Source organism: Puntigrus tetrazona, chromosome 2 (assembly GCF_018831695.1).
Source record: "Puntigrus tetrazona isolate hp1 chromosome 2, ASM1883169v1, whole genome shotgun sequence".
In the NCBI taxonomy this organism is placed as follows: domain Eukaryota; kingdom Metazoa; phylum Chordata; class Actinopteri; order Cypriniformes; family Cyprinidae; genus Puntigrus; species Puntigrus tetrazona.
The window spans coordinates 2,768,164-2,780,357 of record NC_056700.1 but is presented as its reverse complement, the minus strand read 5'-3'; the positions used below and the strand labels follow the sequence as shown (position 1 = coordinate 2,780,357).

At 36.5% G+C, this 12,194-nt stretch overlaps 1 protein-coding gene across 1 annotated transcript in view; it reads right to left on the bottom strand.

Annotated features, from left to right (window-relative positions):
- bcl2b (BCL2 apoptosis regulator b) overlaps nt 1-12,194 on the bottom strand; it is a 37,964-nt gene that overhangs the window by 321 nt on the left and 25,449 nt on the right. The window contains exon 2 of the mRNA XM_043260587.1: nt 1-3,347. This exon is cut by the window's left edge and continues 321 nt beyond it. Coding sequence (XP_043116522.1) covers nt 3,210-3,347 — 138 coding nt within the window. The 3' untranslated portion in view covers nt 1-3,209. The remainder of the gene's footprint in view (nt 3,348-12,194) is intronic.

Genomic DNA, 12,194 nt, shown 5'->3' with positions numbered 1-12,194 from the left:
TGCAAAGAAAAGTCAATTTATACAGCATATTATATCTATATAAATTTATATAAATTACATAGCTTTCCGAACATCAAACTAAAAGATGTGATCTAAAGCAAAAGCTTCATTTTAACACGTCGGCTTTCTTTTTGACTTTCGTAATTTAACCATGAGCTAAAATGAGACTTTTAAGGAGAATCTGTTTGCACACTCCTGATAGTGTTGACACTTTTGTTAGATAATGCAAAAAATAATCTTATTAATGTTTTTTGTTTCCCAGTAAAAAAAAATGGTTAAGCTGGTAACGTATCATAAATTACGTTTTTTGTTTTAAATATTAAATTTGGTTCCAAAAATGCTATTTTTACATTAAATTTGAGCTTTTTGCAATTATTTCCATAATGGTGTTTTAAAATCTAAATATACAAACACATGCGCTCGCCTTAATAATAATTAATAGTCTTAATGTCATTTTAGTTATTATTTTGACATCACTAGTGAAAATACAATAGCAGAATGAATTTCACTGGGCTCCAGTCACACATAAAATAAAGTTTTGATTCGATTTCCATTCGGCTACAGAAACAGTGAAAGTGACTACATGAAGTATTGATATTCATGACATCGCCACAAAGAACAGGCAATTACGTTATGATTTATAGAATTTCTGATCTTTACATTAAGCAGCACTGATTAAACAAATTAGCATCGTATGCACCGTACGCTCCAAATCTGAAACATAAACCCTAATGATCTTCTGGAGCTACAGCCGGACAATTGTTTAAGGTACCTAAAAATAAATAAAAGTGAAATCTGAAATCTGTTTAACAAATCTTAGTGTCAAAGGGAATTGCAGCCGTAAACGAAAGACAAACAGCCTCCATTTATGACACTATAATAACCAAACGAACTGTTCGTTTCGAAAGCGGACTTACATAAAGCTTCAAACAGGTTTTGTTGTTGTTGACCACATACAGACATGTAGCAAAGTCTCTCTTCTTCTGCTTTCCTGGTTATGGTTTGATTTGCAAATCCATCGACCACCTGTTAAAATACTGTATGTGTATTTTAGACATTATCACATTATTAGATGAACATACATCCATAAAGTCAGGTAACAAGGAACGTTGACTGGTTCGGGATGTGAGAGGGGCCTCCCCGGTTTTCTGTCTGTAGAGGAGATCGCAGGGAACGATGCGGCGTCGTTGAATAACCGCCGTCTTCGGGGGGAATAGTGGCTCGATGCAGAAGCACCAAAGCCGACTCCATGGCACACACTGTATACAGTTGTTCTTGTCCATAGGTTTCGCGCTTAAACCTTTGATTTCCTGCATGGCAGTCCTTGAATCATGCGGCAGGATTACGTTTAAGCATGCTGTTTTGGAAACAGACGTCGGGAAGATTGCACATATAACTGTAAACACCAAATCCAAGGAACACGGAATGGATTTCCACTTGTTTATACCGGACCAAACGGATCCCTGAAAATGATGCTTCGTAAATTAAATAATGGCAACGCTTTACAATAAGGTGCTATTTATTAACAGTAAATGCTTTAGCCTACAATTAACTATTTCGTTTTTCAGCATGTTGGTTCATGGTGCATTACCTACAGTTAACAGTGATAGTTAAAATTGCTAAAATAAACTTGAACTAACATAAATACTGTATTAGTATTGTGTAACTGTTAACAAATAGCACCTTATTGTAAAGTGTTACCGTAATAATAATAGCAATGAAAAAATCTTGACTTTTTTTGAAAGAACGTCCCAGTCACATCTCACCCCAATATGTGTGTTTGTGTGTGTGTGTGTGTGTGCATTTTTTTTTTTTTTTATAATTGCATTACAATAACATGAATGGTGGGTATCTATTGGTACGAATCAAAAAAAATTAAAAGAAGTCACTTTTGTTCACCGAGGATGCATGTGTATTTGATCAGAAATGCAGTAATATTGTGAAACAGCTGCTTTCCGTTTTAATATTCTTTTAACTTATTCCCTTGATTCTTCAGTGTCACATGATCCTTCAGAAATCAGTCTAATAGAACATTTCTGATTTGATCAATGCTCAAAACAGTTGTTTAATATATGCATTTTTTCTTTTCAGAATTAAAGTACACCATTCATTTACAAAAATGCAATTTAAAGCATCCACGCTGAATAAAAGCATACATTTGTTTAAAAAAACCAACTGACCTCAAACATTTTAACGCTAATATGTATATATAATATATTAATATATCTTTCTTTTGATTTTGAGGTGAAGTATGACCTTGACTTGCTCTCGACAGATTAGAGATCCAGCCAGCTGCTTCTTTTGGAGTATGAATAAACACTAGAGTGAACAGAAGTGTAGTTGCAGTATTAAATAAGAATAAAGCGTCACCTCTTTACATACTGTACAGTTTGAGATCTTTTGTTGAACATGTCGATAAAGTGTCTAACCAAGGCTTTTTCGATGCCTGAAAGCTACTTTCCCATTCTGTCCTTTCTGTTTACTTTCTGGCCCAAATCACTTCTTTAGTCCTCAGTAAAGTTGCTACAAAGAGAGCCTTGGTTTTTCAACTGTTCCCTCTGCGTCCTGTATCTACCACCCCTCTGTTGAAATTTCATCAGAATCCAGTGGCTTGAGGGATGTTGCCTTTGCATTTCTTTTCCTCTGGTTTTTTTTTTTTTCTGACTGTACGATACGAGGATGGCAGCACGAGAAACGTTAGCCAGGCTACAATTAATCCTACAAAATCAACTAAGACCAACAATGGCAGTTTAGTGCAGATTGTCTCTTAAGATCAAATTGACGCTTAAAGGACATTTGGAGAGTGCTGGTGTCGTCAGAAGGTACTTTCGGTCGGCACAGACCTTCAAAACCCGTCTTGTCCTTTGTATCTTCCCATCATTTTTACATATAAGAACACCAAAACTGTCAAAAGTGTTTCACTTTGAGATCTGAAATAATTCTGCCGATGACACTGCCGCCCGTGTCTCTTCCACCTCATTATTCTTCTTCTCCTCCATCCTCTCGTGATCTGTCGGCAGCGCATTCATTTCCTGTCTTTTCTGTCTTTGTGTTTGAGGGCAGAGAAGAAAGCCTTGTAGAGAGTGGGAGAGAGAGGCTTTGAAGAGGAGCAGTCCTGGGACAAGGATGTCTTCTGGGGAAAGCAGAGGAGGGGGTTCAGACGGAGAGAGAGAGAGAGAGGGCGAGCGAATGAAGAAGGGGAAGGTTCCTCATTTCTGAGCAAGGTAGGCTCCTATGGTCAAGCTAACGGCCCCGAGAGCAGCTAGACCGAACACCGTTACTATCGATGACCACGAGCTGCGAAACACAGAGTCCCTCTGCCTGCCATAGAGCTCCACAAATGCCTCCTGAGGAAAGAGAGAGAGAGAGAGATTTCATTAAGACTAACTAACCGTATGCATACTAATGCATCACTAATACCGAAAACATAACAGTCTAAATGGTCACACTTTAGTTTTCTTACTATTAACTAAATATTAACTATTATTACCACAGTAAACTCTTGATTTGATGCTGTTGTTGTTATTATCAGGGTAGTAGCTGTAGTAGTTATGATTAGCTATTGGATAGGATTAGGAAGCTAGAATAGAGTGTGAAATCGTCCTATGCACTTTATTTCATGACTACCTATTAGTTGCTAGAATATTAGCCATTTCTTAGGACTAATTAAGCACATATTAACGCCTTATTCGACATGACCTTATTCTACATCCCTAATCCTACCCAATACCTAAACGTAACAACTACCTTACTAACTATTAATAAGCAAATTAAGAATTTATTGAGGGAAAAGTCATAGTTGATAGTTAAGTGTTACCTATTTTAAAGTGTTTCCGCATTTTTTTTGCATATTCGCCATCCTTTCCGATCTAAATGCTTGTTACTGATGCCAAACACAGAACGGTTAATCTGATCCAAACTTAGATATGAAACTAAAGCTTAGTTCGAATTTCATCTCATCAAAGTGTCAGTTACAGTCTACAGATAACAATTGCTAGTAAAATGTACATTCCACTCAGATGCTTTGAATATTTGCACCATTCTGTGAGTTTATGCTGTATTTAACGCCACAAGGAAGCATGTTTAAAAGTGTTTATTACTCCAGCCACCGCCTAGTGGTAAGAATGTGTTTGCAGTCCCTGTGCACGCTTCAATTCAAGAGCTCTGGGTGAATGAGCAGAGCCTTCCAAATCTACAAATACATCCAAACCAAACTGCCATAATCCAACAATATGTGAAATATAAGCACATGCTGTCATTTCAAGGCAGAAATGAATAAACCAACATTTAGGAAACACATCAACACATATATTTGTCTCAGAAGGTGTCTTTAAAACGGGCAGAGGAAGCGGCATCCCAAACCAGGATCTTTGTGTTGAACAGGATGTCCGAACGTGACCTGGGGAGAGTTCCTCCTGTTAGTTCCTCTTCAGAATACAAATCTCAGCTTGCTGGAGAGAATTACGACATAAATACCTCATAACTTACAGAATTATTCTAAAAGTAGCAGACAAAGGATTGCAAATGAACCAATAATAGACGTTACAGCCGTTTATATAAGAATAAGAAAATGTGAATAAGTGATTCAGACTCTTTCATTCTGGAAATTGTTCAAGATGCTCTTTTCCAATACAGAGAATACATTTAATTATTGAAAATGACGAAAGAATAAGATGAAAGTACCTTGGAGTCCAAACAACTCATGACCGATTATGCCCTAAATATAAATCTCATTTATTTACAATCAGTACAGGGCTTAACACGTGACAAAGTGGTCAAATAGTGCAATGTAACTAAACTTAACTATTAATAAGCTGCAAATTAAGAATTTAGTTAAGCAAAAAGTTCTACTTAATAGGTAATAAGTGTTACCGAAATCTCATACCGTGAGAGCAGAAGCTACATTTAATTTGTGACCCATTAAAAGAGCATGTTCTATTTCATGTGAATGAAATCCAGACATCCATTGTGTCGTCAATGTGAAGGATGCGTATTTGAATGCAAGGCGAGTCTTTTTTTAGCACGTTCCGTCATTTACACCAAACCTGACACGGCACTTTTATAGTCGCACCATATTTAAATGAGATTATTTGTGTGTAATGTTGCTCTGTTCTTCACACAAAGCCATCATACAGCTTTTGAAGACAATATAGTGCTTCATTGGTGCTTTTAATGTGCTTTTGAGTCATTTTTGGAGCTGGAGAGGCCCTGCCTCGTTAACTTTTTATTCTGTTCTCATTCCGCTAAACTTCTCCTTTTGTGTTCCAAGGAAGAAAGAAAACCAGAACCTGCTACATTTGGAACAGGGGTTCATTTTGGGGTGAACTGTCCCTGATATACAGGAAGTATTTCCTTTTATTCTGAAGCCTCGCAGGATGCAGTCCAAAACACGATTTCCTCTCATCCTCCCTTCACGCAGACTGTGAGAGAACAAAACTCTGACGTCCTCGCATTTAAACCTCCAGGGTGGAAAACATTTGTGTATCTCTATTAACCTCCTCTCATCAGGTTTTTATTTAACAGTCATGCAAGCCTGGCCATTTTTGCCTTGTACTCCCACAGTGCACTCCCCTGATGAAAGCACCGCACGTTTCAGGTATTAATTAGTAAACACTGCATGCCACCCACCGCGTGAATATAGCTTTACAAGCAGCGAGGGTTTGACAAGTCGTTAAACTTCACACTGAAAACAATGCCAAGCATGTCATGGCAGACAAAGTTCGAGGAGTTTGCCGTTTTATACGTTCGCCCACGCATACATTCCAGTGTAAAACCTCCTATTATACGATATACCCACAAACGATGGAAAGTCCCTTCGAGAGAATAGGAGGAAACGTTTGGAGAACTAAAACTTCAACGAGAGAGAGAGAGAAAAAAAAATATTTATCACGCTGGGCCCAAATGGTGCAGACGGTTCGATGTTAAAAGGCCACAAAATCCTGGAGGCTTGTTTTCATGTGACAGCAGAGTTTAAGAGCTCTAGAAGTGCTCAGGCAAGTGCTCCGAGTCACATGAGCGAAAATACAAGCAGGAGCTATGAAAGGCCACACTTCATTGATCCGTAGAAATCTAAAGGCATAACTAAGGAAAAAGCTGTTGAATAACTGCATTTCTGAGAAGTTCTTCCTTAAAGCTTACTTGAAGCAGATAGAGTTTACATGACTAAATGCCAGTGCTATTACTGTAAGAAAAAGAAAAAGAAAAAAATATATATATATATAAATATTTATATATATATATATATATATATATATATATATATATATATATATATATATATATATATATATATATATATGTATATATATATATATATATATATATTTCTTTAAATTAAACAAAGCTAAAATGAAAAGTAATGAAAAATAAAATTGTTAGCAACTAACTGATTTATTAAAAAATTAAAATAGACATGAGAAATGAATACAAAAATTCTAATTACTAAAACTACATTTTTAATGACTTAAACAAAAAGTAAAAAATAAAGCGAATTCAAAGCATTAATAAACACTACAGATAAAAATTTAATAAAATAACACTACTACCAGCGTACTAATACTCTATTTCTGGAAAATTTAATTTAATTTTTGGCTACCAACTGAAAAGGAAGTACTAAAATAACTAAAACTCAAACAAAAATATACTGCTAATTTGACATATAAAAACATTATATATGTGTGTGTGTATATATATATATATATATATATATATATATATATATACACACTCATATTATATATATATATATATATATATATAATTTATATATCATATATTATAATTTATATATATATATATATATATACACACTCAATTATAGTGTACAGTATAATTTTTATAATAATTATAATTTTTACAGTGTACAGTATACAGTACTCAGAAAGCACTATGCTAGTGTTTCGCCCGGACATAACCTATGCAGCGCTGCAGAACAGAGCGTTTCTAAATGATTTGGAGTGCTGTCTTAACTACATGAGCGTGTCGGACATCACGAGAGCTTTGGATGATGGGAGAGAGTCAGGTGGGCATCATGGGATGGAAGCATCACACTTTCATCATTCACTCGGTCAGGCCTGAATACACACACATCGCATGTGACTTCCAATCTGGAGTCTAGCGTATATTTTCCATTACCCTCATGTTGATAGATAAATACACTTCCAGAAACTGATGGCTGTCATGAGATCAGATATTCCAATGACATTCTTTTTGCAATACTTTTCACTTCATGTCATTTAAATACTTTATTTCCAAACAACTAACTGTATGTATATCCTGCCAAGTGAACAAAATAGTACAGTATTTTTTTTACAGTAAGACTGTTATTCAAGACATGACGATTAGAATTATGACTAGTCACAATGACTAATGGTTAAAAAAAAACAACAACAGCAAAAAAATAAATAAAAAAAAAGGGAAAATAAATGTCATAAAATTCCCAAAGTTATGAATCTGGGTCACTTTCAACTTCCTCTTCTTTAGAATAGATTTTGGGATGTCCTCTACATGTTATGTAGGTCAAAGAAGTAATGGGCTAAATGAATTATTCTTGGTTATCCCATTTTGAAGCTGCTCTTCCCCATCTTGCGACGTGATGGGCTGTATTCACCGGAGCGAAGGAGAAACGCTTTCATCAGCAGAAGCGCTTCTTAAGGTCAGTAGGAGGCTTAAGACTCCACGCAGCCGCATTTCTATAGCTGCCATGTGAAATCTGGAACATTTTGGTGGAAATCTGCAGCAGCCTCCTTTCTACAGAAAACCCACACTAATGAAAACTCCCTGAAGGCTCCCCCAGGACAGGGACGGGGGAGTTACTGTCCCTGTGTCGCGGTTGCCAGATTTCCACGGCTACAAACACACATTATCTGCTCGAATTGCTTTTCTCACGAACTGAGAACTTACGCGGGGCTGTTTCACTAAAGACAAAACCTTCTCTGTCACCGTATCAAAACATCTTTTCCAGAAATCAATCACAGTTTATCCAATCACAGCACAAATAGATGTAGGGGCGAAAGTAAAGCCGAATACCGCGTGTTTTCGTCCTTGTTTCCCGCGGTTACGTCAGAAAACATGTTTATCAGCGCTGTAAGTAAATTATTAAAGCTGTAATTTTTTTTCTAATTACAACTTGTGTTTCTCATTGCATGTGTCACAGTAATGTATCTGCGTCCGAAACATTATCTTTTCAAATGAAGTTTTTCGGAAACATGTTACTTTGGATGAAACGGAACGGTCTTGCTGTTTAATTAGGTGCTTAAAGTGTCCCTGTAATGGATTAAAAAAAGAAAAACACAGCGTGAATGAAAACATCCTGCAAAGATTCAAATCTGAAAGTGCACCATTCAAGTTGTTGTCTCTCGAAAGAAAGGTTTCACTCTGAATCTTTGAAACAAGTCGTTTTGTAAAACGAGTCCCAAGCTGTTTCATGTTGACGTCAAAATGAAACATTAGCATATTCCCCGGCCACTTGTTGGTCTGAATGAAAAGGCTAATTCATTCTTTGCCACTAGGTGCACAAACACTGCTTTAAATGAAATTGATCAATCACAGAAGGCGTTTGGAAAAATGAATGAACAAATCGTTTGGGTGTTTCATAAATGCATATTTATAAGAAAATGTAAATGTTTTTTAACCTTGCATGCATTTCAACCTGTTGTTTGAGACTTCCAAAACCAAAATAGGAACTTTTTATCCATAAAAGGGACACTTTGAAAAGTGCAACAATTTTTGGCTCCACAAAGAACCACTTAGTCAGAGGTTTTTTACAGAACCATCTCTTTCTAACCTTTTAGGAAGCAGAAAGGTTCTTCAGATGTTAAAGGCTCTTTATGGAACCAAAAAAAAGACCAAAAAGGTTCTTGTGTGGCATCGTGAAGCACCTTTATTTCAATATGAAACACTGTTTATGTTTCTTTAATGAGGAACTCCTGAACTTAGTTTGACCCTCTGAGAACAGGGCAGGTTTTTACAGGGGTTTGGAGATATTAGCCCGCGCGCCTGCTGAAAATAGCACCTACAACCCAATAATCTAAGTCAAATCTCAGATAAAGGCAGAAATGCGGTGAAGATCAAAAACAGCACTACTCAAGCGTGTTTAAATAAAGTAAATAGACTCAACAGTGCACACCTCTAGACATAACACAGTTGACAAAACAGGTGTGCCCTAATCCTAAATCATCTTTACATTTTATGGCACTGTATTTTTCATCTTACACAGGCATGGTGCAAAAAAGCAGCAAATCACAACATTTGTAATTGTATGCTAATCTGAGTTTTGTCCTAACCGGCTATAATGCAAATATTGTGCAATAAAAAAAAAACTGTCTAGCCGTAACAAAATTTGAAACAGCAATGTGACAAAACTAATGCTTCTAATGCAAAACTATTTTTTAGGTTGAAATTATTTGCAAGATTCTTTGCACTGCATCCATTAGGTGACAGTAGCAGTGCTTCTTTTGGATTGGAAAGATGATGTTAAAGTCATAATGAGATGTAAATTTACCCTGTCTTTTTTCTAAATGCATGTTATTAATCTTATTCCAAATGTTTCAGCATGTTGAATTAATTTTAAAGGGATAGTTCACCCAAAAGTGAAAATGTGAAATTCTGTCATCATTTGCTCACCCTCAAGTTCTTCCAGACCTGTAAGATTTTCTTTCTTCTGTTAAAAACAAAAGATGGTATTTTGCAGAATGTGTGTTGTTGGTCCCCATTGACTTCAATGGTGTGGAGCAAAATAGTACGCAAGTCGACGGGGACCAGAAACTCATTCCTCGAAATATCTTCTATAACAGAAGAAACTCAAGTTTGGAACAACTTGAGGATGGGTAAATGATGACAGCATTTTCATTTTTGGGTGAACCCTCTCTTTAACTCAAATACCAGACTTCTTTCTAGTGGATTTGTCCAATCCATTTAACCACCCTTTCTTACAATCGACTGCAAACTCACATTCATGTCTGCCTCCATCTAATCAACAAAAAGCAGACTAAACCAAGTTCACACCCTACATTTTTTACTCTGATATACATCACAATACAGAAGAGAGGATAAGTTTAGGGTTAGTGCAAAGGGATGACCTATACTTGCAACGTTTCTTATACACTGCAAAATATTCTTGGTAGCACTTTAGAATAGGTAACACTTGTTAAATATTAACTATGACCTTTCCCTCTCTAAATTCTTAATTTTTCTGCTTATTAATAGTTAGTAAGGCAATTGTTAAGTTTAGGTACTGCGTAGGATTAGGGATGTAGAATAAGGCATTAATATGTGCTTGATTAAGTAATAGGTGTAACTGTAAAATAAAGTGTTACCAAATTCTTAATTCAAGAAGGATTTTCTTCAAGAAAAACGTATTGTCTTGTTTTCAGAAAAAAGCAAGTCAAATTGAAATAAGCAAAATAATAATATTTCAAACAGAAAACAAGATTATTTTGCTTACCCCCCCATTGGCAGATTATTTTGCTTGTTTCAGGTGACTTAATTTTGACTTAACTTTTTCCTGAAAACAAGACAATAATACTTACTGTTAGTAGAAGGTCTGTTAAGTGACTATAGAGGACTATAAAGTGTAATAAACAGCCAATATGCTAGTAATATGCATTAGTAGTAAGAGTTAGTCCATAAAAAAATGATATTTATATATATATATATATATATATACACACACATATACATATATATGAGTACACCACCATATAGTAATCTTAATGTAAACACGCATGAAATAACAAATTTATGAAACTACCCTATAAGTGTAAACCTCTAAAAACCCCACCATGGAGCCTATTTTTGTTCTACACAGCCCCATCCGCTGCTTATTCTAATTGCTGCCTCTTAATTGTCAAATTTGTCCTAATTGGCTACGTCTATAGCTTTAGGCAGTATTTCTCTTTTAGTGAGGACAGAAAAAAATCACTTTCCTGATTTGAAGCCTGTCACATTGTGCCTGGTTAGGACATAGTACTGGGAAGTGTGGAGACTATTGTCCACAGAGAAGAAACAGCAGACTTGCTTCACACAATAAGGTCAGCAAGACAGTCTCAGGGGTGTTTGTCCACCGACCTGGCTGAGTGGCAAAATGATGACGGAGGACTTTAATTCTGCACTTCTTACCAAGATAACCAGGCATGTCAGCAAACCGGTAGTGAAGCCCTTGGATAAACTCAAATAGGGGGAAAACATTTGGCTATTGATTCAACTTGACTACCGAGAAAAAAAGACAGCGTTCCTGCCTTGCAGTTAATTAAATCTGACAAGCATAGCACAGTAATTGCAGCTGCCGTATCACATGCACCTGCATAAATCGAGAGGTCATGGAGAATAAAGCGGATTGCATGTCTCGTTTTAAATCAACCCAAAGCATTGGACTTGAGGTTTCAGGATAGCGTGGAATAGCACTCAATATGTGGCTGTTATCATATTTCATCTGTATGATGCGCTGCGCACCCTGCACACATTGTCATTTCATTGTGTTTTCCAGCGGTTGGCAGGATTCCAGGAGCACACTGTTAGTATTCATGGGAAAACACCTGAGGCACCTGAGAGCCGAGCTGACTTGGCATAAGGGATCCAACCACTGCAAGTCTCCTAAATTATCTGCGATTGGACCTGTTCCACCACATAAATATTCAAATTAGTGTCAACGCTAGCGTGTGTGTACACACACAGAATGTCTCATAGGGGCATTCATGCATCACCGAGACGAAGAAATGTGATTTTGAATAAATTGAGGGAAAGCGTTTTGCCAGAACTTTTCACAATAGACTTTTCTCATCCAAACTAACTGCGTGTAAACCAAAGTTTGGGGACTGAGGATTGAGTGACAGTATTTTAATTCTGGATGGGAAGCTAGCAAGGAAGAGAGACAAAGGACAATGAACAATGGAAACCAGAGTGACATACGGTTATAATTGAACATCATCCCCTGCTTATTTTCCACAGAACTTCAGTCTAATATGACCTTCGCTGAAACAGTGATCTAATTCCTGAGTGGGCTATTGTCTGTGAAAGATTCAATTAGATCAAACTGGATGGACCTCCTGTAGCGAGTAGAGGAGTTTGTAAGAGAATATGGCCATAGTTGCTGAAATGCACTTACTTTTTTTATCCACAAAGATAACTAGTGATGCTAAGAATAGAAATCATACTATACGCAGTTCATGCATATGCAGAAATATGTACATACAGCA